Source organism: Platichthys flesus, chromosome 4 (genome assembly GCF_949316205.1).
Source record: "Platichthys flesus chromosome 4, fPlaFle2.1, whole genome shotgun sequence".
Lineage (NCBI taxonomy): Eukaryota > Metazoa > Chordata > Actinopteri > Pleuronectiformes > Pleuronectidae > Platichthys > Platichthys flesus.
The window spans coordinates 979,099-1,006,185 of record NC_084948.1 but is presented as its reverse complement, the minus strand read 5'-3'; the positions used below and the strand labels follow the sequence as shown (position 1 = coordinate 1,006,185).

At 41.1% G+C, this 27,087-nt stretch overlaps 1 protein-coding gene across 2 annotated transcripts in view; it reads left to right on the top strand.

Annotated features, from left to right (window-relative positions):
* sgsm2 (small G protein signaling modulator 2) overlaps window positions 1-27,087 on the top strand; it is a 116,248-nt gene that overhangs the window by 49,607 nt on the left and 39,554 nt on the right. For both annotated transcript variants that reach the window (XM_062385892.1, XM_062385891.1), the window contains exons 3-4: window positions 11,252-11,420; window positions 26,507-26,674. In XM_062385892.1, coding sequence (XP_062241876.1) covers window positions 11,252-11,420; window positions 26,507-26,674 — 337 coding nt within the window. The remainder of the gene's footprint in view (window positions 1-11,251; window positions 11,421-26,506; window positions 26,675-27,087) is intronic.

Here is a 27,087-nt window from a genome sequence, read left to right as displayed (position 1 = left end):
TCACTCACACACACAGACGGGACGTATATGAAATGTCACGACGGTGACTTCAGGTTTGCCCGTAGCCTACTGTAGTTTGGTCTAAATGATTAAACATCGCATCCATCGACTTAACGGACCCGTCCCTCACACCGAGGGCAGAATAAACGTAAGGCAACAAGTCAAACCTTCGCCGATTCAAACTACCGGTACTACTTCTATTCAACTTAAAAATAAAAGACAGCATTCATCATTATGTAGGACTACAGCATAACTGATGGCAACTCCACTCCATAAACTTTCTTAATAGATATAGTACCAGTAGCATATGCCCCATGGACCTGTCCAGCATCAGAATGTAACCATTTATCCACATTGCAGAGCTTAGGTCTGTCCGTCAGTAACAATGAAAACACAACTGCTCAATTGAATATAAAATGCAGAATGGATTGCACTCGGTATCAATTCATCCAACTTTATTATTAAATAAACCCCCAAAAAGTTTCTGACTCACCAATCTGACTCCCTGGCTGTAGAAATAAGCAATACGATAGTAATCCAGTGACAGTCTGACTGACAGCACAGCTAGCTAGCATCCTTCCGTTCATGTAGGCTACCTGTCCGTTTGAAATACTCGAACATTGTTTGTCCCTGTTGCTGCTGTACACCGTCCAAGGCTGGCGCAGGCCTTCCTCTTGCTATTCATTCTGTTCCTTTTTAAATTATAATCCAATTTGTTCAAATTCCTCCAGTCTGAAATATCTGCGGGCACGGACACGGCAGCTGCAATGTTGACTTAAAAATCCGCGGGGGTAACGCGACGTGAATGAGCATAGCCAACGTAATGACGTTGGCCTAAAGGCCAATGTATGCTTCTCCGTTTTGACGGACACGGACAGATAGGACCGCCTTCTCCAACGTGGAACGCCCTCTCCGTGCCTCTCCGCGGCTCCTCGGAGAGCTTTTCGTGCAGCTCTCCTTTTTCTAACTACACGTCGAAATGGCGGAGAGCCCACGGTTAGCCCTTGGCTGTGATTGGTCCGCTAACGCCAGCATTTCGGAATGGAAACTTCCTGTTCCATTCCCTACATCACAATAAACCAAAATCACAACTATGACTCTATAATTAATGTGACAAGTGTGTTAAGCCAGCGGCGTTGTCCGGCTGACGGCGGCTGGTTAGAGCACTTACGGCACGTGTGTACGGTCACATACTGTTATAACGAACTTTCATAACGTGGCTAGCGGGCTAACCACCATGCTAACTGCGGTGGGAACAGCGCAAAAACCCGCTGACTTTAATCCCATGGCTCATGACACTCTTTCTCAAACACCGTCAGGTTAGAAGCACTTTAGATCGATACTAACTAACGGTAGTAGTTAGTATCGGGTGTCCCTGCTGACTGTGTGTGGAAGCTGGGGGGAAGCTAGCTGCCTCCGTGTAGCTTCAAGCTGTTGCAGCTGTTGAATTAGCAACGCAGTTTGGAAACAAGACCGGGGAACCGCTGCGTTAAGACACGATAACATAAGCATTATGACCCGCTGGGTGTCACTTTATTCAGCAAAAACTGTCGCGTCATCAACATCCTTTTTCTGTTAGCTGCCATCGTTCACTGTGTGTGAGGAGCCGGGAGGACGTAAATAAACCAGCGAGGACTTCTTCTATATACCTCATGAGGTAGGCTTCTCTAAGCTCGACTTCAGTTGCGCCATCTACTGTTCTGGTGGTGAATTGTTTTCACAACAAAAAGGCTCGTAGAACTATAAATCAAAAAGGGTCCGTCCGCTCCGTCCGTCCGTCAGTCCGCAACGGACTCGGAGTAGCATACATTGGCCTTAAGCTGCGTAAATGTCTAGTAATATCTCGATTTTAATTGGTCCATGAATGATATGTAACGTAAAGGCTTATGTGGCATACCATTTACGTAAAAAAGGCACAAAGAATGATGCTTATTTGCGTACATGTTAAATCATACAGAATCAGGTGCGCATGCGCGAAAACTTTTTTTTTCTTGCCGTCCACAATGAATAGACGGTTAATTTGAACGGAATCCGACATCACAAACTGTCATCTTCCGAGGCAGCTTGATTTTTCTTAAAAACCGGCTTAAACCCTATTTTGTAGTGTCTGCATGTTTTCCACAACATTTGTACCTACTGTTGTTTATTTATATTGAAATAAACAGTTGTTTATTTCATTCATGCGTACTGGCATCTTTGAGCAAAATACATCTTTGAGCAAAATACCCCCCAAAAAGTTATATATATATAACTTTATAACCTGTGTTATCAAATATGTTGTGCGGCACCAGACAGCTTTAAGTTAGGGGAAGAGTGGTCGAGCACAGGCAATTTCAAGTCTGTTGCGGTCGGGGAAGAGAGAGCGATTGATGAACAAGCGCATGTCTTTGCCTTGCGTGCGTTTTAAGCTGTGCAGCAAGAATAAACGTGTCACTTCCTGTAGCCAGCAGGTGGCGCTATGATTTTAAGTCATGGTGTCTTTGTAGATGTCATCAGGTCGCAAGTATTGTCTTACATGTCTAGTTTGGAGTTGGTTGGACCAAATATGTCCAAGATACAGTTGTTGTGATTGATGGCGTGTGATCAGACTTTGAAGCCACGCCAGGGTGAGACAGTATGACGAAAAGTTGATTTTTTTGATAACTTGATGTCATGTATTAAATCATGCTTGTGTTGGCAAGTGGTTGGGGGCAATCAGTTTCATTTGCAGATAGCACATTTTCATCTGTAATAGACATATGACAATAACTTCTAAAGCTGAATTTGTGTGACAAGCTGTATTATGTGATTTTTTTGGTCGTTCAATAAGTGCAGTGTTTTAAGCAGTGATGTATTACAGCAGTGTTGTTGCGCTCATATTCATTGTATCGCAGTGTTTGTGATGGTGAGTCCTAATGTTGTCAATAGATGTAACAACAAACAATGATTTCAGATGTTGGATTGTGAACATGTGACGCGTGATGCTGGTTGCATTTGCTTCAGTGGCGATTTTGCCCTGAAATTTCGGGTGTGGGAATTTTGTATGATATCATGTCACTATCAGAAAAATAGAGGTAGCTGAATATTATAAGCAGTAGGCCTATATAGACCAGTAAGATATACTATGGGCTGCATTTTGAGTGCCAGCAGGGAGCAAAAATCCAATATCATTGACACTGCACATGTTTTAGAGTCGGCGCGACACAAAGATGTTGTCTATAATACAGCATTAAAGTAAAATGATTGCAACAAAGTGAAAAGATTAGACAGACACAAAGCTTCACATCAATGTCAACATCAATACTGTGAATAAAGAGGTTTAGGAGACGTAGTGCTACTGGAAACAGCTGTTTGTAAAATGCAAATGTGACTTGCAAGTGGTGTGTCCATGTGAACAGTATAAGCTTGGGCAGTTGAGCCCAGAGTAGAGAGGGACAGAGTAGTGACGGATGGCAAGAGAGAGGCTTGTTTCATAGAGCAAGAACACAGATAGAAATGCATGCAAATCAAGTGACTTCAAATCAAGAGTATAATGCTTGTGAGGCAAGGTTATGCGAACAAACATTCATGGTACTTTGCATATAAAAGCAAATCAAATATATTAGTACACAAAGGACAGATGTAATGAACGTTCTGCACAACAGCGTCATCTACATGTGGAGTCCCTAATAAAGACATGTTGTTGAACTGTTTCACACCTATTGTTGACCTTACATGTAGTGTTAAATGCCTGTCAGTTAAATGCATTTATTGAGTCTAGCGAGATGGTTAGTTTAATGTAAGGAAATGTATTGGGATAATATATGAATAATCCACAAATAAGTAAGTAATTGTATGTTATGTTGGCAGTAGGTCTTGGAATTATGATTATTACACAGATGTGATGTGTTAATGTAGGCGCTCTTATGTAGCTTGAGTAATTTTGCGGATAATTGTAAATGTTACCACAATGTAATGTTTACACTGAGTAATTGGCGGTGCTGTGAGTTGAACTGTAGTATGTTGATATGGATCTGTTCAGGTGATGATTATGATTAGAGGCCAGCAGTTTGGAGGTTGTTGGATTAGGCACAGTGGAATAACAATTTTTTTTTTGTTTTATTGGCACATAGAGCTGTTCAGGCGTGTAATGTAATGATGTGACAGAATTTTTGGTAGTGATAGGATAATGCATTGTGGACTTATGTAAACAATGTTTGTCTGGTGAATGATGATCCATGGGCAAATCTAATTGGTTTCATGGTTTGAGGAAATGGCGTAAATATGACTTTGATTCAATGAGTTGAGTGTGTTTATTTGAGCTGTATATTGTAAAGTTCAGGCAATCATATGGAAGTGTGTGAATGACATTATTAAGCCTTGGGAAGGAAGTTTTGGTGTGTGAGCAATACATGGGGTTACACTGCCATCTAGTGACTAGATATTGCAGCACATCTGCCAGTACAAACCGTGGTCTGACACTGCCATCAGGTGACTAAATATTGCAGCTACTAGTAGGTGTGCCGGCAATATAAAGCCACTAGAGATCAGTATAATACCAAGAAACACAGACATGGTTGAAATGAAAACAAGTCTTTTAATTTTGCACATCAAGCTTTTAAGGCTCACCACGGTCACACGGATTGATGAAAAGTTTAAATTTTGATAACTTAAGATCTTCATCTTGTTTTGTAGAGTCTCATCTAATTTTTAAGTTGATCTGATGAAGCTCTCCGAGTAGTTCATAAAAACATAACACGTACAAAAAAAACACATTTCCTGTTGCCACCAGGGGGCGCTGTGATTGTAAGTCAAAATTTCTGCACCGATGTCTTCTGGTGGCAACTCTTGTCGTATGTGTTTAGTTTGGACTCGATTGGACAAAATATGTCTGAGATACAGAAGCTTGTGTTTTCATGGCGTTTCATCACACTTTGCCGCCACGCCATAGGCACACGGTATTACGAAAAGTTGATTTTTTTGATAATTTTCAATCTCCATATTGTTATGATGACAGTCATTTACATTTTAAGCTGATCTGATGAAAGCTGTACGACAAGTACATCAAAGAAAAAATATGGAATATGACCAAAATGGCCACTAAAGTCAAACTGGCGGGCTTCCTGTTGCGTTTTTCATAATGCACTGATGGACTGTTTGTGCATCTTGTCATGATACACAACTATCCTCATTTTCGTGAGGATCAGTGAATGCTAAATGAGGGGCTTTTCCTTAGGTGGCGCTGTTGAGCCATTTTGCCACGCCCATTTCCAAATACTCCAGAATACGTAAATTTACACCACTTTCTAATTTACTGCAAACTTTTACAACTTTTTGAGCATGTTTAAAAATTCTCAGAATAATCCTTTCAATTTCAATAGGGCCTCTCACCAGAGGTGCTTGGGCCCTAATAATCCTTTCAATTTCAATAGGGCCTCTCACCATTCGGTGCTCGGGCCCTAATAATCCTTTCAATTTCAATAGGGCCTCTCACCATTCGGTGCTCGGGCCCTAATAATCATTTCATTTTCAATTGGGCCTCCCACCGATTTCGGTGTTCGGGCCCTAATGAGGCAAAGTGGGTATAAGCAATGTTCGTGATTTATTGGAATGTAGCAGGGGTCAGATACCAGGCAGTCAGTCCGATGCAAACAAATCAAATAAGGAGCAGGCCAGAGATAATCCAGGGTAGACAGAGCAGGGGTCAGGAGCCAGGTAGTCTGTCCGAAGCAAACAATACCGACAAGGAGCAGGCAGAAGACAAATCCAGGGGAAAAGCAGACAGGTCACGGTGGAGATCAGACAGGAAAGGAATCAGGAGGTAAATGCTGGAAGGATTAGGCATGAACACACTAAACGATCTGGCATAGGACAAGGGGAACAGGCATGCAGATATAGAGGCGAGACTAATGAGAAGATAGAAGACAGGTGTGTCTGTGGGTGGAGCCGGTGAAGGTGAGGAAGGTGAAGAGCAGGAGGGGAGTGGCCGAGATCTGAAAAGAAAAGGGAATTAGTATACAACACATAACAGACAAACTGAAAATATTAATAAGACGGAGAATTTTTGACACAGTATCTGTGTCCGCATCCAGCATGACCTGCTCTCACTTTTTGTTTCCACATTTAAAACTAAATATATATTTGTATGCTATTAGGCTGCAGCTAAATGTTTTTATTTATTTCAAAATAGGGTACTTCTTATTTCATACATTTCCCACAAATACGAGGAGGACTCAAATAGCCCTACAAAGTTCTGCGTTAAATTTATTTCAAAATAATTTCATAAATGCAACAAACTATAGTTTAGTATAGTATAACTTTATATAAAACTTTATTCGCTTTGTAAATCAATATGTTTTATATCAATATATTTATTTGGGGGAGGATGGGGCAAAATTACTCTTTTGAAATTAAATGTTGCCGACCCCTGCTATAGACCTATGCTAGGAGGGATATCTAATGGACAACCTAAGTACTGCAACTACGACTATTATGCAGATGTAAACACAACACAGGGTCCCTGGGCCTGAGAAGGGAAGAAAAGGACTTTAATGTGGCTATTAAATGAGACTAAAACTAGACTAACATTTAATTCGTTTTCGTAGACTAAAACTAGACTTAAATGTAAAGGCCTCTGTATGCTTCTCGGAGTCCGTTGCGGAGTGACGGACGGACGGAGCGGACAGACACTTTTTATAGTTCTACGAGCCTTTTTGTTCCGAAAACAATTCACCGCCAGAACATAAGTTGGCGCAACGGAAGTCGAGCTTAGAGAAGCCTACCTCATGAGGTATATAGAAGAAGTCCACGCTGGTTTATTTACTTCCCCCCGGCTCCTCACTTGACTGAGAGGGCGAGAACAGTCAAATTCAACTAGCTCCCAACGGGGCTTAGTTTAGAGTACAGCAGCGCATATTTTCAACTGTTACCAGTGAACGGATCCAGTTTAACTGCCACAAGAGTTGTTCATCTTCGAATAAAGATCTCAATGAGGAAACACGCTTTGTTTTTTCTATTTTCACTGGATTTTAATATAGCCTATAAATAGTGAATTTTAATATGAAAATATTAATTATTAATCAAAAATCGATTGTTAATTCTCCCAACGATCGAATAAGACAATTTAATCGAATGCCCATCCCTAGTTCATTTACACTGAGTTTTAAATAATTTATATGCTTTTAAAGAAATACGCTAAAATATAAGCACGCATACTTTGGTTTGTGTAATTTAAGGTATACTGTATGCCTTGGAATTCTCATTGTTAGTTTGAATACTACATTGTCACTTTTTTGTGAATACAGCGAGATTTCACAAAATGTTCAGTCATGGAAATTAAGTTTAAAGTCATGGAAAAGTCATGGAAATCCATTGGTCAAAATGTGTATGAACCCTGTAACACACACTAGTGAAAACATCCCTACTGTCACAAGCACTTTCTGCCAATAGATGCCTTTCACCTAAATCTAACACTTGACCTTTAAGATACTGAATTTGATATTCAACCACACAAGTACAGACAGTGATGATATTTTTCAATCTAAACACTGCTGATGTGATATAGTTTACCGGAGTTTACTGGTCAATGTGATTTCTCAAAATGTGGTCATATATATACTCATATCCCAATGGGTAAAAATGTATGAAGGTTCAGTAACAATAAACTATGACGCTTTAGCAAGTTTTGGTTACTTAACTGTCAGCCGACACATCAGGATCACACTAAAACACATACACACACAAGGAAAAAAGGTCCATAGAAAGAACATTAGTTGGGATAATCAGATGGTCATGTCGAATTTTGGCAGATGTGGAAATCTGTATCAATGAACTCAAACCTCTGCATTGGTTGGCAAAGGAAAACTAAGGCTAAGTACAGTAACTCAAGTATTTTACTTAAACATAATCTTGATGAAGATATACTTTACATGACTTTCACTTTACTTTATTACTACAGTTTTGCATTACTACTTTTACTGAGGAGATTTGAGCACTTCTTTCCCCCCATGCGCTTGAAGTCAGTCAAATATTGTGATGAGCTGCTCTAATTTCATTTTCAGGAAGTTTACCTATTGTTAATCCGAGCTATAGATCCTGAGAAAATGTCCTGTTAAAATATTCACGAGATGATGGTTTAAAGGGGACATATTATGAAAATTCCACTTTTGTTGTGCTTCTACAAAATAATTTGGGTATCTGGCATGTCTACCTTCCTAAAAACTCTCGAATGGGATTAGGACCAGAATTGATGTCACAGTCTGGGACGCTAACCAGCCAGGGAGCGGGGTGAGAGGCGGAGGTCTGGCCAAGAAGTAGAGCCTGTGGTTGGGGTAGGTTACGAGCGTTTGTTCCGGGGACGTGTCTGTGTTTTATGGGGAGCTAACGCTAGCTTGCTGCTAATTTGTGTTTAAAGTTGCAGCAGTTTCTGGAATGGTTGCTTGTGCATCGGACTGGGAGGTGGGAGGGCGAGATCCCATTTTGGGTCCAGTGCGGAGAAACCATGCTCTCGGAGGCTAACCTCTTTCTGTGTGTTAGTGTCGCCCCAGTAGAAGCTGCAGGTATATAACCCTAACTCAAAATAGGTCAATCTGAGGAGGGCTGTTTTAGACAGGGTAAAAGGGTGCTGTATTCGGTATCGGCTATCGGCCAGATTGTTATTTTAAATATCGGTATCAGTATCGGCCAAGAATTTCCATATCGGTGCATCCCTATTAGTAATGATATAATAATGCAGATAAATGTATAGATAGATGTACAGATTGTAGAGATTAAAGTGTGTATCATGCAGCAAAATGCACTTTGGTAATACAAACTAATTAGTGTGTGTTTGTGTGAATTGGTAAGCCTGAGAAAGGATCAGGGTCCTCTGATTTGACTCTTAACAGGGAGTCAGTATAAACTGATCCTTTCCCTGCTCTCTCGCGTGGGAAGGAAGTATTTCAGGAGGAAAGACGAGGGAGGAAGGAAGCAACGATGGTCAGGGGGTCAGGCAGGTTGACATGGCGACTAATCTGCATCTGCTTTCGGATGCCATTTGAAATGAACTGTTGTAGCAGCGGCTTTGTACAGAGATGAGTTGAAGCAGGACCAATTTAGCCTGCCTTCTTGAACTTCAGCTATTTGAGACTGAGACAAAATCTTCTCTCCAGCATCTGGAATTAGACTGCAGTACTCCTAGTTTCATGATACAGTGAATAAAGGAGGGATTGTATTTGAAATGACTCAGAATGGAAATAAAGGTTGAAGGTAAAATGAAATGTAAAATAGAGGAAAGTAAAGATACAATATGTTAAAAAATTGGGATCAAGGCTGCTCACTGTTATGCCGAGGCAAAGTCTCAGGGGTCTGCACACCAGCCGTCGGTCTGCTTTAAGTGTAAGTGCCTAGGTCAGCCAGCGTCTAAATCTTGGATCCCATACTGGGTTGTGTAAACGTTTCAGCAGGAATACAAAGACAGCATTAGCTTGCACCTGTGGGGTTGAGGGTGCACTTTATATGGACTTGGCCTTGGGCCTCAGCCACTCGGATATTTGTGAGTCTGCTCCGTGCTCATTTTTTTTATTAAATTTGTTTTTATAGAAACGATTGATTTCATTACTTGAATGTAGCCCCTGGTACCTCTCCTCTCTTCCGCTGGTTTCCTCCAGTGTTTTAACAACCAGTACAATACAACAACTTTAGTCACTTCAGCAGGTGGTATTCGCAGTTGTGTTTAATAAGGGCACTTTGGATCAAACCACCAACCTTTTGGTTAGGGTCTACCTCCAGAGCCACAACCGTCCATATACCAACTGTCCCAGTGAGTCATTCCCTGTGTACCTTAGAAATATATTTCGATTTGGAGAGATAATTCCTTCACTCAGAGAACCAATGGCACTGACCTTTGCGGCGCGGCGATGACTTTGACTAATCACGGCAGCCCTAAAACAGTTATTAGTAAAATATATGGAAACTGTTAGGGGCAGGAACTGCAGGATTAGGCAAGTGTGTTATACGAAAATGAATACATGCGATATCTTGAGAATTTAAGCACTGGGTTGAGTTTTCCATCTTACCTAAAATGGGAAGATGCCCAAAACATGTAAGCAGGCTGGTTGAGAGGGAAGGTAGTGGAATGAGAGAAGCTGGGCAATTTTTAGCGAGATTCCTTTGTTTCCACTGAAACAACTGCATGAATGTTTCCTCTAAGACTGTTAATAATCTCCTTCCAACCTCAAACTTCACAGCTGCTAATCCCAACTATCCTCTTCTATTGGGGAAGAAGGGAGATTTCTATACAACCAAAACATTATTGGATACCAACAAAACTTCTTTAACCAATTGATCTGCCAGAATTAAGTTAAGCTTATGAGCAGTTATTCTACAGCTCCAAGATCCCCAATGAAAGTAAACTAGTACACCCATATGGGTGTATACGTTATTAACGTCATTCCATAGCAAATTCTCTGTGGTTGCTGCATTTTATTGAATTTTTATTAAGAGAGTAATTTGTGTGAATGCGAAAATTGCATAATCATTAGAACTATTTCAAAGCATACAGCAAACTAAAAAAAATTCAAAGTGTGCTGGAATAATCATGTTTCAGTGTTGCTTTTACAATCTGCCCTAAAAAGCACTTTATGGCCAAGCATTAATGCAGCAATTACATAGGGAGGGAGATAGCTAATGGATGGATCAAACCTAGACTTCTTGCCTCCAATTCGTATGCATTTTCTGACGTCAATGCATTTCTCTTCGCCGTTGTGTTTCCTTTTTTCTCTTGCACCACTGTCTTGTTAGTGTACAACAATGCATTGTTGCACAGAACATTTTCGGTGTACATGACCCAGCTATAAACCTAAGACTGTGAACTCTGTTTTGAAACTAATATGGATTTAATTTGTGCCCAAACTTTGTTGGTTTAACAGCATCAGGTGACTGGCTTAGGAGGGTTAGGCTTTGTTTAATAATCAATCAGGGGTCTGTGGAAAATATCGAATATTTTGTGTTAAATATCTTATACATGCAAATCAAATATTTTATGTTTTTGTCTATAAACATGAGTCATCAAGTTATAAGTCAGTTTTGATGCGTGATGAGTCAGTTTTGATGTGTAACGATCTTTGCAGCCCCTATGTGCCAATAGAGGGCTTGACACTTTATCTTGTTCTTATTAATTTAACACTTTTATTGTTAACATGTATAATTCATCATATGTGCTGCCTTCATCAGGTTGATATTTTTCTCCACTCCATCTCTCCATTCATTTTTTTTGTCAGTATTAACTCCCAGTACTTATCTCTTCTCTCTCCAGCTGCTATCGAGGCCTGTCTGGGTCACCTGCTCAAGAGACGGGCAGCTGGTTTTCTCCGCAGTGACAAGATTGCTGCCCTCTTCACCAAAGTCGGCAAAGTCTACGACACCGCTGGCGAGATTTGCCGTAAAGTGCAAGAACAGCTCCAGCAGCATGCTGACCTCACCAGGTTGGTTACACGTGGATCGCCCCAACACCTCCCTCCTGTTCAGAATTTATTGAGCATATGCAAGATTTTGGAAGAGCTCACTCACAGCTGTTTAAGACCAAGCTTCACTTTCACGTTTAATTTTCATTTCATCATTTGGACCATACCTGACAGCACAATCAGAATATTATTGCTATCATTGAATGACAGCTGTCTTAACTACAGAGGAAGAGACACTCTTCTTTATTACATGCTCTGTTGTCTCTCTCTAATCATGCATCATATCGTCAACTTATCAGCCATACATTTACTGTACTAAAGTTTTTGTATACACTGTAAACCCAAATAAGTAAACAGTACAGTACAAAAAATGTAGGCAATCAGTTGTGATGTCACCTTGATGTTGTACGCATGAGCACAGCCTGCATGGCTCTTTGACCGTTTCCTTCTTTCTTGATCAATATAACAGCACTGATGACATTTTTACTTCAACTGACAACATTGACCAGCAATACTGACTTAAAATCTAAGTAAAAATGGTTATGTTTCACTTTGATCATCATTATGGTCTGTCACAGCAGGGCAAATGTCTTTTCAGCCTACGACCCCTAAAATAATGGTGCCAAAGAATGGCGACCCCATCCGACCCTGAATGTGTTATATAATGTTGAGCACAGCCAGGCACATGCACTATTAGGCCTATGCAAACACTGGCATTATTACAAGACAGAACAGCCTGAAATTAAATTATTTTTTTGTAATTTGGGAAATAGAATAAGCCAAAATACAGGGAATCACCCTGTTTAAACAGCAGGGCTGAGTGAACACACAATTATAAACAAAATGCACAGTAGATGTCTGTTTGTTCTGTTATCTTAATGTGCAGCAGAAACCGTATTTCTACTTTGTGCAAAAATGTGAGGGTTATTTATTTTAGCCTACACATTACTCACATTTCTTAAACTCACCTAATGAGATGTCTGGGCAATATGCATGGGGCAGAGCAAGTCCATTCTGGACTTTATTTTGGAGACAGCCACTCGGAGATCCTCCTCCACGATTAGCCGTGATCTGCATTTATTTTATGTATGTCAGTGCTGAGAAAGTCTTTTCGTACAAGTAAGTAGAGCCAAAGGGTATCAGTAGATGCATAATGGCCTTGGATAGCTGTGGGTATTTCCTCTCGACCGAAATCAGACGCTCCGCCAGCCTCTTGGGGCAAAAGGCTGCCTGTAAGTTTCAGTCACTTGACAGTTCAACCAAGGTGTCCTCCAGGTCGGATGTCAGATGATATGCCGTCATAACAATAAATGGTTATCCAGTCATATTGATCTGGAGCTTATTCACTGTATTGACACTCATTTAAAATGCATTTTCCTTGAGGAATTCGTCCATCTCAGAAAACATATCAAGCCTACCCATTTTCACTCGTGTTGACCAGCGCTCGAGTTTCCTCTTGAATGCGCATATTTTATCATTCATTGACAAGATGCTTGTTTTTTCACCTTGCAGTGCCAGATTACAGTTTTTTTCGATTGCTTAAGCACGATTTTCAAAACAGGGCCCGGTGTTTCCAACACTAAACAAAATCAGCACAACCACACACCCAATCAGCAGAACACCTCAGATCCTCTGCAAAACGAAACACTCTTGTAAAAACTATACACTTATTTATCAAAACCATATTTTTTTACCATATGAAACACACACGCTTCATATGACACAATTCTGTTTGAACCAGTTACACACTGCTGTTGATAACCTAAAACAGCAATTCTACTTCTCAGTGATTAGAGTACTGTAAGTGAAGTACACAGATAAAGTGCAAATAGACAATACATTCACCAAACACTACACAAGACCAATGTTGCAGACTGATAAAATTATAATTTATTTTTTTCCATAGACCAAAATAAATCAACATGGAGAATCACAAAAAAAACATCTCCCAGTTTTATGCTACTACAAAAAAGAAAAAAAAAATAAGATCTGAAACAATTTGAAAATACAGTAGAGAAAATGTTAGACATTTTTCCTCATCTAGCTGGATCAGGCCAGAGAATTTCATCAACTTCACAGGCGATAGACTCATTTGCAAGACAACGTGCGAAGAACCGTCATGAATGTCGAATCCATCCTTGCGCAGCAGCGGCGTTGATTTGGTCACAGGCCTCCTCCATGGCCTGAATGAGGGGTACCTGAGTCTTGGGCCGGAGATCATAAACCCTCCACCGCCATGCCGAGAAAAACTCTTCTATTGGGTTTAAAAATTTAGAGTATGGTTGAAGGTAAAGAACAGTAAACTGTCGATGTTGTTGAAACCAGTTTGGACCAGAGCAGCGCGGTGGAATGACACATTGTCCCAGATGACAATGTATTGAATGTGGTGCATGTGGTTAAGTGCTGTTACGATGTTGTGCAAACGGTCCAAAAATGTGAGGATGTGAGGTGTATTGTAAGGACCCATGTTGGCATGACGGAGGAGGACCCCATTCTGAGTAATGGCAGCACAAAGGTTGATGTTACCCCCACGTTGCCCTGGGACATTGGTGATAGCCCTGTGGCCAATTATATTTCTGCCTCTCCTTCTTGTCTTTGACAGGTTGAATCCTGCCTCATCTATGTAAATGAATTCATGTGGGATTTCTTCAGCCTCCATCTGTAAAACTCTCTGAAATACAGTGAAAGACAAGATTGTGTAGTTCAGCATAGGTCTGGAATACAGTACATTTACCTGTAAAAAGTAAATCACAGGGCTAAAGTGAACAATACATACCTCCACATACTCATGCCGCAGCTGTTTGACCCTCTCTGAATTCCGCTCAAAAGGCACTCGATATTAGCCTGACGTTGTCAGACTCACAATTCTAGTCAGAATGTGAGTCTGAGACCGCTCCATTGGGCTGTGATTATGGGGCGTGTTTCAACTGACCAGGAAATAAAATTCCTCTTCACTCAATTGGATAGACCCACAACCAATCAGAGCAACGTAGTATGTGACGTATGTTAAGCAACGCATTGTGAGTTATTTACTAACGCCAGGTTCACCGCGGACGCTGAAGCGATGCCGAAGCAACGCTTCAGCGCAGCGTCAAGCCTTAAATTACAGCTGGCTCCCATCCACTCCCATGTTAAAACTTTGTGCGGGTCACACCGGAGGCTGAAGCACAGCGCTGCGCCAAGGCTGCCTCGCGCCGTGCAGCGATCGTTTCGGCGTCGAGTCTATTTTTTGCGCTTGATGCGAGTGGAAACACACTGAGAAATAATCTTAAAATATATTGATGACGTATTTTATATGATATAAATGATCAAATATGCATCCCATACTTTGAAGTCCCCTTCTGTTGTCCTGGAGTTTTAATTTGACCAATGACATTATTAAATGTCCCCTTCTGCCTATCCACTACAGCCACACAAGCAGGTGATACAGATAAAAAGAGAGAGAGAGGGGGCTACGTATTCTCCACATAGGCTTGAGTGGAGAATACGTAATTTACCCTCGACACCCGACATTTAACGGAGCAAACAGCGGAGAAGTTCTTCAACATGGATGACATTAAATTAATAATTGAAGTGGAGAAGTACAGTGTGTAGTATGATCCTCGGAACATGTTGTATAAAGACAACACCAAGAAAGACACATTTTGAGGCGCTGTTGCTTAATGTTGGAGCAACAAGTAAGTATATGCTTTTAATCTGCTGGATCAACGGGTGATATTATTGCCCGGCGGTTCAGCGTCGCTTCAGTGTCCGGTGTGAACAGCCAAGCGCCGGTGCGATAGGGATTAGCGCGGTGCTTTGGCGTCGCCTCCACGTTCTCTGTTCCTCTTTCAAAATGAATGCGCTGTAGATGTCTTCTAAAACAGACTCAATGGCAGCATCTACACATCTCAGCTCTCCAGCGGCAGGCATCTTTGTTCCAGACCGAACTTCCCGACCTCAAATGTTGTGGGCGGGGCTAAGTTCGTCTGGCATCCAGGCTAACTCGATATAGGTCTTTCATTTCAACCTGATGTTTTTTCAGGATGCGTGCCAGTGTTGACTGAGAGACCTGATCCACATTATTGAAAATGGCCTTGTCATTGATAATGTTGGCTTGAATTTCTCTGAGCGTTATAGCATTATTTGCCAAAACCATGTTTATTATCTCTCTCTCTTGATCTTTTGTGAATATGGGCCCCCTTCCTCCTTGTCGTTCTCAACCCTCAATCCTATGTAGAACAAAATACATATAACCGACTGTAAAATATCACAGGATGGGATATGGTGCATACAATAAGCAGCTGATAACAGTAACTGAAGACAGATTTTGTTTACCTGTTTTCTTGTCGAAATGTCCTAATGATTGATGCCACCGTATAGCTGCTGAGATTTGGCTGAACTCTTAGTCCAGCCTCCGTCAGTGTCAATCCATGGTTCACCACATGGTCCACTAGTGTTGCGCGAATGTCATTAGATAAATTTGGTCGTCTTATTCTTTGAACCCGTTATCCCCCTGCATCAGGTCTTCCTCTTCCTCTTCCTCAACCTCAGTCTCTACCGTTACCTCTGGCATGGCCTCCACCTCTTCCTCTTCCTCTTCCTCCTTCTCCTCCTCCTTGGATTCCCCCTCTCACCCTCAGTCTTCTTCCTCTTCTGACTCCTTCCATTTTGGTTGAAGCCAGGTGAACTCACTTGCTGCATTTTTATAGTGCTTAAACCTGATTGGTGTGTCTTCAATTAAGCAGTCATGTGTTTGTGCACCTGATGGTTGTGTTTAACTAATTGGCTCTTAGGGGGAGTCATTTGACAGTCAGTGCTTTGGAATTGCAAGGAAGTGACATCATGATATCCTTCTGTGTATAATGTATACAAGTGTGTTTAGTGTTTTGCAGATCACTGTGTATTGTTTTGCAAAAAGTGTGAAGCTGACATTGTGCTTAGTGTGGTCCAGATCTGGGACCATGTTCTGCTCCTTGAGTGTAAGGTTGGATAATTGTGTAAAAATTTTGAATTTAGTGTTTATGCAATCGAAAAAAACTGTAAGTCCATTGAGTTTTTCAAATATGCAAGACAAATATGCCAGCCATGTTAACCAGTCAGGGTCAGTGAGCTTGGTTCCATGCTCCATCAGAAATAGGCACACCTCGTCCTGCAGCTCACACAGGCGGCTCAGCACATTTCCCCGCGAAAGAGCCATGTTGTGTGTTTTTATGTAGTTGACCATTTTTATCGCAGTGTCAAGAGAGCATGTGTAAGGTCTGGTTCAAGTGTTGTGGTTGCAAGAGATCTCTGTGAATAATACAGTGTGAAATTTACATGCAGTGCCACTTGTAAGACTCACTTTCAGTCCTTTCTTTTCCCCCTTCATTGCTCAAACCCCGTCCGTACACACACCAATGCAATTTTCTCAAGATAGTCCCTTTCTTTTAATTTTAATTTTAATTCTTTTAATTTGATGTCAAGCTTTGTAAAACGTCCTCACCTGTCCACATCCCCTCCAGCAGGGAGCGAAACAGCATGTCCTCTTTAAGTTTTCCGTCAAAACTGTATCTGACAAAAACAAGCAGCTGGGCAGAGTTTGATATACAGTAGTGTTGCTGAGCTCACTAGTGCATTTTTTTCTTTTTATAAATGTACCAAACAGTTGATTTGGCCACACCTAATTTTTCTGATATCTCTCTGATAGGTTTGTTTTGATTATTCAGCCTAATAATGGCTTGCTTCACTGATAGTGACAGCTCTTTGGACTTCATAATTAGAGTTGACAGTAACAGATTCCAAACACAAATACACTCACTTGAAATTAATTCTAGACCTGTTATCTGCTCCTTGTCAATGAACTAACGAGGAAATAACACACACCTGGCCATGGAACAGCTGAGCAGCCAATTATCCAATTACTTTTGGTCCCTTAAAAAGGGGGGTGCCACATATAAAATGTGTTGTAGTTCCTACACCGTTCACTTAATTTGGATGTTAATACCCTCAAATTAAAGCTGAAAGTCTGCCCTTAAAGCACATCTTGATTGTTTCATTCAAAATCCATTGTGGTGGTGTACAGAGCCAAAATGGTGAAAATTGTGTCAATGTCCAAATATTTATGGACCTAACTGTATCTCTGGAATCATCTTACTGTAAAGCATATTTGGCTTTCTTAACACTATTGACCAGCTGGCACTTCATGTCCTGGGCCCGTGTCGGTGATGCGCCGGACAATAGTCCCGTTAGACAGCATCACTGATTCGAGCTCACGGGCTAATTTATCCCCATGCTTGGCCCAACTTATAGCTATAGCAGCGGGTTTAATTAATGTATCACCAATTGTGTGTGGCTTTTTTTCCTGTGCAATTAAATATGCCACCTCATATGAAGGCCTTTGAGCTTTGGCTGGGATTGTTGTTGGTTAGTACGGACTTTCTTTTGGCCTTGCAACTCTCGCTCCTTTCTGCGGAAAGAATTGAACGGTTTAGCAGCGAGTGAGGGATGCTTAGTTTCCAAGTGTCGGAGCAGTTTTGCAGGCTTGAGGCTCTCATGTGCAAGTACCTCAGTGCATATCATACATTGGGGATGCTCTAGTGGGTTGATAAGGTACTGTCAGAATTCTGAGAATAAGGTGAATGACCATACATCTCTCTGCGTCGCTCACGCATGTGATTATCTAACCTGATAGCTAGGTTAATACTATAGTGGTGAACAATACTGTGGATGGACATTTTGACTAAATATGGAAAAAAGTCAAAAAAAATTATAAAAACAAAATGCTTTATTATCTTAAATTTTATTTATTTACTTTAATATTTAAATGAAGAACAAACTAAAAAATACATCAGCCTACCCTTCCAAGTATCATCCCTAGTCTCACCAAAAACCACTACCATGTCCAGCAAAACACATAGCAAGTACACGATCAAGAAAACTCCTAAGTACAGTAATCTAGGTAAGTAGTTATTGGAAGACCCCAAACATGAAAGAGAAACTTTGGTAACCTTCAGTTGTCATAAAAACTCAAAAGGTTTGTAGATTGTCCAGATGCGACTACTGTAAGTATTTAAATATAATGGGGGCCATTCTAGGGTAACACTTTGAAAACATCACTAGGATTATTTTACATTCAATTTCTACACTTTGACCTAACCCTTACACACTGAACCTCTAAGATGTATGTACATAGATATGTCTATAAATGCAGACACACTTTCTGATCAGTTGTGTTTTTACTGAAGCTGAGCAATTTGTGTACACTTTGTGATAACCCTGGCCTCAGGCCTATGTGTATGTATTTTTGCATGTACGTGTGTACACACAGATGTTGTGCAATAGTAGGAGTAAAATTGACGTTGGCTAATTATTAATAATCATGAAATATGATTATTAAAATAATTATTTATTCAAAATAATCAAAAATGATAAAGCTATTAATTAAGAACAGTAACACATTTAATTAGAAATGATACGGTTATCCATTAATAATATTTAAAATAATTAATGAAAACAATAAAATTGTCAATTAAGAATAATACAAATCTGTAATCATTGCTTAGTGTCGCGGGGCACCACCCTGGTTACAGGGACCAATGAGTCAATCTATAAAATATCAGTCTCAATGATATAAGTTATATTAATAATCTCAATATTTAGTATTAATGATTATATAATAAACAATGAAGGGTTTTAAGTTCGAGCACAGGCAATCATAATCCAGCTACAATCACATACATATGCACAAATAATCACAGACTACAGATACTTTAATTACAAAAGCATTTATTAAAAAGGGGAAATAAAGTTATGTTATTCAATGATTCATCATTTTAACAAGCTCCGATATTTCAAAGATAAACTCAGCAGCAGCACTTATCACAATTCAGAAAATACATGTAAAACCGGCGGTCTACCTATGTATGTCTGTCTCGGTATGTGTGTGTGTCTGTGTCAAAGTGTCTCTCTGTGTGTGTGTGTCTATGTGTGTGCATGTGAAATACAGTTAGTGTTATTTAATGATTCATCATTTTAACAAACTCCCATATTTCAAAGATAACAACAGCAGCCGCTTATCACAATTTAGAAAACACATGTATTAATCTATGTGTATCTGTGTGTGTGTATCTGTCTGTGTCTATCAATGTGTCTCTGTGTCTGTGTGGGTGTGTGTGAGAGAGCGAGAGAGAGAGAGGGAGAGAAAAAGAAGGGGGCGTGGCGATGACGCAGTCACGTCACAACCAAGATGGCGGCCGATCATGATTCGTGGAATCAAGGCCTAAAAACTCTCAAAATGGCGGATTGACTACAAAACAAGATGGCAGAGCCGTTATGAATTTAGAGCCAGAATGGGAGGAGAGGGAGAGAGGAGGCGTGGCAATAATGGACTCAAAATGGTGGTTTAACTTGCGTTATTCAAAATGGAGTCTATGTGAATGACACCATGTGGCCGGAGCTCACACTGGTGGTCGTCACATGAATTACACAAAGGGATTTTCAGACAAAGAGAATTCTTTGTCTTTGCTTTGGCGTTCGGCCGCATGGCTTCCAGATGTGTTCCAGATGTGTCTGAATATAGATTTTACTATGTTACCTGAACTGTATTCTAAATACAGATCGGATGTGTGTATAAACAGGTTTAGGAGAAAAGAGAGAGAGAGGGAGAGATAGAGAGAGATCAGGAGAGAGCAAAGCTCTTAAAAGCACCGTCAGAGACAAGTTACATTTACTTTACCACTCAGCACCCAAGTGGCATTGTGTGCTGAGGTTTGACCGGTAAAGTATCTTTAAAGTTGTTCAAACGGTCACAATGAGCTGGAGACGCTGCTCACGGCGCTTAAAAACTATGGCACAAGGCCGTAACCGGAAACCGGAAGTGGCGAATAGCCGCTAAAACACTGGAGACTCTGCGGTCTCATACAAAACAAATACATTCAAGTATTAAAACAATACGCTACGTATTAGATTAACATCTGCCCAGACAATAAAGCCTCTTACTGTACCACCCTCGCGGTGTACGTGCGCGTCGGGCCAGTGAATCACGTGGTCTCTCAAGCGGTGAGCCGCCGCTGGACCGGACAAGCAGCGGATTTTCTCGCGCTGCCTTGACGGGATGAACATCGTCCTTCTTCTTCAGGGATGTGGAGGTCGTGCTCCTCAGCGGAATGAATCTCGCGCTTCTGCAGGGGACGGCTGTGGAAGCCGTTTGTAGATCGATGGGAAAAGAAAGTAAAGTCCGTGGGGAAAGTGAAACAGTCTGAGATTTTTCCGCGTGCAATTTCCTGTTTGGTCTTTTCAAGTTAAAACAGCAAAAGTCCGTTTGAAAATAAAAACGTCAAGGATAATGAAAGAAATGAAAGAAAATAACTCTGGTTGCCCCCTTTAGCAACTAAATCATCTGGAAAGACCCGGAGGGGTCTGTTGACGTCTTCAGAGCAGGGAAAAATGGCTGATAAACTAAAAGTTAAGGTTGCCCCCTTTAGCAACTAAATCAGCTGGGAGGCCCCGAAGGGGCCTGGTGATGTCTTCAGAGCAGGGTAAAATGGCTGATAAACCAAAAGTTAAGGTTGCCCCCTTTAGCAACTAAATCAGCTGGGAGGCCCCGAAGGGGCCTGGTGATGTCTTCAGAGCAGGGTAAAATGGCTGCGATTATTGATGTCTCAGATGTTTTGTTCTACCTGAAAGGCCCTGCTTCCTCCTGAAGTGGTCACAGGGTTCAGTTGGCTCTCAGCCAATGAGAATGTCAGGATTCCGACCTTAGTGGGCGGGGCTTGGAACTCAGCGGGGGTCCTGAAGGCTCTTCAGGATATTTTCCAACCACCAGGGGGAGATTCTCAGGCCTGCTGGAGAATGTTTTCCCTCCAAAAGTTTTAATCCTTTGTCCTCACCGTTGGCTCCAGGCTGTTTGAGGAAGGTGTGAATTAAGACTGAAAACTGGCCAAACTGGTTTCAGCTTGGCCTAGCAGGGCCAAAGTATTTACAACCCACTGGGGAGTCTACCCCAACACAGAGTATTATAAATTGCTTTATTTGCAGGCACTTAGGTACTAGCCAAGCTGTTTCCCAAGCTCATTAATTGTCCATTAGCCATTAGCCTAATGGAGAGAGGTTTAGAAATGAGGGGGAGAAAGCTTTGAGCCACAAAAACACGTTCACAAACACTGACACACATCTACACAACGTCTGTATAAATGAATGAAAACAATAAAACACAGACAGAATTTGACTGAGATGTAAGTGCAACTTGACTGCCTTATATGATGTAGAGCAGTGGTTCCCAATCTTTTTACAGTCTCGTACCCCTTCAGAGATTCAATCTCCAGCTACGTACCCCCCCCCCCCCCCCCCCCCCGACGCACGTATAAAACATATAACACTTGAAACTTTGAAATTGTCAGGGATTTCAGGACTCGGATGGAAGTTTAGATCAAACAGAGTTTATCTATCGATTGTCAGTTATCGATCAGTTGTTAATCATGATTGTCAGTTCCTAATCGATTGTCGGGAGAATTAACGAACGATTTTTTATTAATCATTAATATTTTATATTAAAATGCACTATTTATAGGCTCTGTTAAAATGCAGTGAAAATATAGATCCTTATTACAAGGTGAACAACTATTGTGGCAGTTAAACGGGATCCGCTCACTGGTTACACTTGAAAATATGCGCTGCTGTTCTCTTAAGCCCAGATGAGAATGCAGCTAGCCGCTGTGAGCTAGCCACTTCGCGTACCCCTGGGGGTACATGTACCCCAGTTTGGGAACCGAGGATGTAGAGCATCTGAGTTATCAATCAATCAAATTTTATTTGTATAGCCCATATTCACAAATTACAATTCATCTCATAGGGCTTTAACAGGGTGTGACATCCTCTGTCCTTAACCCTCAGCAAGAGTAAGGAAAGTTAAACATCTTTGGGTGGACTGGGTGCTCAGGTCTGTCTTCATATCATACCCCATCTCTGTTTCATCAGTCACTTCTCATTGGCCTTTATTTCCCCAGATGGACTGTACACAGCATTAAAGCCTATTATTGTCTATGTATTTGGTTTGCACAAGTCACACCTCTCTCAACAGAATGCATCTATGCACACATACACACACACACAAACAAAGCTATGCCCACCCCACCGTGAATTACTCCCTCAGGATCTCTCTGGTTGCCGTGGCAACACAGTTTGTGCCACTGACAGTAAAAAAGACAGAGACCATGATGGGAAACAACAGAGAAAGAGAGAATGTGACCAGATATCAGTTACAGTGGTTAAGTAGTAAGTAATAACAGCATGGGGCTAGAATTGGGTTTGGACACGACTCCCGTCGGTTGTCCCTACCAATCTATTTAGCCATTTTTAAATAATATTGTCATCCAGGTCCAGTTTGTAAGATTTAGGTGATAGGGCAGTAAACAAATATACAATTTTCTAGTGATGTTTTCACTAGTCTGTGATCCTCTAAATTCTACGAATTATTCCTTTACACTAGAATGGACCCTTTATATTTCAATACTTTATATTTATGTCCCAATATAGCATAGGAGAGATAAGCTTGAACTTCATCTGATTTGTTTGTTTGTGTCAACTTTTTCTGAAAATCTTGCTAGCGACAGCTTAAGCATAATGGACAAACAGATGAGTCAGGTCTGTTATCACAGACTGGTGAGCTCTTATTTCACAATGGGTGAGCTCTGATGTCACAGATAGAAGAGTTCCGTTGTCAGATACTTTTGAGCCCTAATGTAGAAAGACTTCTGAAATGTTCAGCAGCGGAATTGAAAAAAATACCACTGCAGTCTGGAACACTTTGTCATGATTTACTTATTTATTGCACTAAAGGGAACAGACTTATGCTTGGATAATTGATGGCTCCATTCCTTGGATGTTCCCTGGACTAGACAAGCAGCATGGTAAGATAAAACAGGGAACATGTGTAGAGCCCCCGGTGGGCGTGCACGCATGATACATTTGTTCAAGATGAATATTGTTGACCATAAACATGTGATATAATCTGATTTAAGCGGACCCAATTAGTGCAGAACATGCACTCATAGGGGAGCAGAGAGAAAAAAGGGGGAAAAAAGAGTAACGGCCTGAGCCGTGACACTGATATTCTTATCCTAACTAGCTAAAGTACAAGCCTAAGTTGACAAAAGTAAGGCGGGTCATGTTTTTTTTGTAGTGGGCTCACAGCATCAGCTGCACATTTAGAGGTGGGTGAATGCTTTGGGGGTAAATGCTTTGCTGAAAAATAAGTGGTTATACCCTGCACGACACCACTGACTTCAACCAGCCATGTAGGCTATACAACCATTCCAATTATATTCATGTTGTAACAGCATATGTCTCCATTTATACATGCATATCTTGGTTTGAAAAACAAGGTGAAGGGTTAATCAATCAAACAAATTACTTTGGTATAGCCCATATTCTAAAATCACAATTTGTCTCAGAGGGCTTTAACATGGTGCGACATCCTCTGTTCTTAACCCTCAACAAGAGTAAGGAAAAACTACTAAAAACCCTTTTAACAGGGTAAAAATACGTAGAAACCTCAGAAAGAGCCACATGTGAGGGATCCCTCTCCCAGGAAGGACAAAAGTGCAATAGATGTCAGGTTTAAGAACATATTCAAGATATAGGTTTTAGCAGCATTGATAAGAATAAACATTTTGAGGATAACTGAAGGTCAATGAATTGATGGATTATTGTCGATAATGGTCGAGTATCTGAGGAGAAAAGCTATATATCAAGCAGTCCTGCTGCAATCATTGTCTATGGTCAGTAGCCAGCAAGATCATGATCCACCATCAAGATCGGAAGCTGGAAAAAGAAGCTCTGTGTGTCATGTGTCCCCCCGACATTCTAGACCTATAGCAGCATAACTAAGAGCAGGTCTAAAGGCAGATTTATTGTCGGATTTTACGCATGCACGCAAGACACGCAACACGCCCCTCGCGTTCCTGCGTGCCCCCTCTTGAGGCTTGCGTGCGTCCGCCAATTTTTCTAACTATATGACAAAGCGATGCGAGCCTCACGCAGCCCGCAAGGCTTGTGATTGGTCTGCTTACTACATCCCGTCCGGAGTCTAGTTTCCGGTTTCATGCCCCATAATACTGGCGGAAATCCCGGAAGATTTAGAAGAACAAATATGGACCAAATAGATGAGCACTTGGCAGAATAGCTCCGAAAGTATGACCACTTGTATAACCCGTCACTGACTGGCGGATTTGTCCGCCAGAAATGGGCTATGAGGAACCGGACTGGCGATGTAAATAAACAGTCGACAAAGAAGAAGACGTCTCTTCTTTGTCAAAACATGTTACTCCGCCTATTGTTCTGGCGGTGAATTGCATTGCAACACGCGCAACTACGTGGCCTTCCGCGGTTGCAGTTGCAGAACTATAATTCGACCTTAAGACAAGCCTGGACCAGCTCTGTCTATAAGCTTTATCAAAAAGGAAGGTTTTAAGCCTACTTTTAGACATACAGATGGTGTCTGCTTCCCAAACTGAAAGTGAGAGATATTGCACAGGAGAGGGGCTTGATGGCTGAAAGCTCTGGCTCCTACTCTACTTTTAGAGACTTAAGGAACGACAAGTAAGCCTGAATTCTGGGAGCGGAGTGCTCTAGTGGGTTGATAAGGTACTAAAAGCTCTTTAAGGTAAAATGGCTGTTAAAGCCAGGCTTCGGACACAGAGGCAGAGACAGAGGTTGAGGCAGAGGTAACGTCAAATATAGTTTATTTGATATCCAATAACGCAGACAGGCAGGCAGGCAGGCAGGCAGGCACGCAGGCAGGCAGGCAGGCAGGCAGGGGCTGGACGTTACGGAAATCTTGAATGTTTCAGGATATTTTTGGCTGCAACAACTAACTAGAACTTAGTCTGGCACAGACTGAGAGCAGGAGTGGAGCTTTCAAAGGCAGCTGATCAATCAAGGCCCCAACTCCAGCACACCAGGCCCTCATCAGCAACTAGTGACGTCACCTGCACACACCCCAAGAGAAAGAGAGAAACTATGAGGCAGTTGAGGCAGAGGGCAAGACAATGCCACCATATTATTAAGGGCCTTGAAGGTGAGGAGGAGTATTTTTAATTCTATTCTAGATTTAACCAGAAGCCAGTGTAGTGAAGCTAATACAGGACAAATATGGTCTCTTTTCCTGGTTCTCGTCAGTAGCCTAGCTGCAACATGCTGGACAAGCTGTAGAGTCTTTAACGACTTGAATGTATTACAATGAATTACAATAGTCCAGTCTGGATGTAACAAAGGCTCAGACTAGTTTTTTTGCATCTTTTTGCGAAACAGAGAGGAAAACGGAGGTCCTAGAAACTTGTTTTAAGTGTGAATTAAAGGACAAATCAGGATCGAAGATCACTCCCAAGTTCCTGACTGTTTCATTGGAAGCAAGGGAAATGTCGTTGAGCGCAGCTATATCATTAGTTAATGTAACTCTAAGGTGTTTAGAGCCAAGTATTTGAGCCTCTGTTTTATCTGAGTTTAATAAGAGAAAATTGCAGGTCATCCAGGTTTTATGTCTTTGAAACATGCTTGAAGTTTAGTTAAGTGATTACTTTGTTCATATTTCATTGACAATTAAACTGGGTGTCACCCGCTTAGCGGTTGAAATTTACAGAGTATGTCCTGATAATGTTTCTAAGTAGAAGCATATATAATCTGAATAAAACTAGGCCACCCTGTGGAACACCGTGGTTAGCTTTGGTGTGCACAGGTGACTCATCATTAATTTGTACGAATTTGAAGAGATTTCTTAAGAAAGTTTTGAATTGTGTTATATTCAAAAAACTAGGGGATTTATGATAGCGACCATGAGATTGCAACATATATACTCATATTAAATAACCCCAAAAACATATCAGCAAAAATAATATTTTCACAATTGTCTTATTTGATATGCCCCTTTGGTCAAACTGTTACAGTCGCGCCACACGTCCATAGTGTCTTCGGTTTGATTTTAGCCACGAACCTTTGCTGCATGTCATACTGGCTTTTCTTCCTGTTTTTCATCCTTGTCCAATTCTAACATATTTATATCAGATTCAAAAATCTTGTTTCTACCAGGGTCAGATACATGCAGAAGCCTTTCCCTGTACTAATTGTTCTGACATGTGCTTTTTTCTCTGCAGGAGAACTCAGAGCCTGGGACATGAGCCTCTGAGGAGACAGGGCTCATCCACCACCAACCGCCCCCCTCAACCCCTCTCTGCTCAGGCCATCAAACACATCTGGGTCCGAACAGCTATCTTTGAGAAAGTTCTGGACAAGATAGTGCAGTACATTGTGGACAACTCTAGGTGATTTTGTTTTATTCTTTGTTCCCAGGCATTGCACACCACTCCACCACTGATGAGTCAAACCCATAGTCAGCTGGATAACTAAATAATCGGGTTTGGTCGCAGGAGGCAATGCAGCCATACTGTATGTTTTAAGTTTGGTTTGCTGATATAATTGTAAACAACAATATTCAGAGCTGCATAATTTATAAGCTATAAACTTATAACCGTCTTTGCATGTGAGATTCACATTTTTGCTCTTTGGAGATAAAATAAATTCTGTGTTATAAAGTTGGCTCATGTGCAAAGTTCTAATTATACTTATCTTTAAACCAACACAATATTAAAAACAGTTTTCAGTTTTAGTTTTATTATGATCAGGTGGATCAATAACTAATAACCTTTAATGCATTTCTGTCATTCACTTTTTTGCC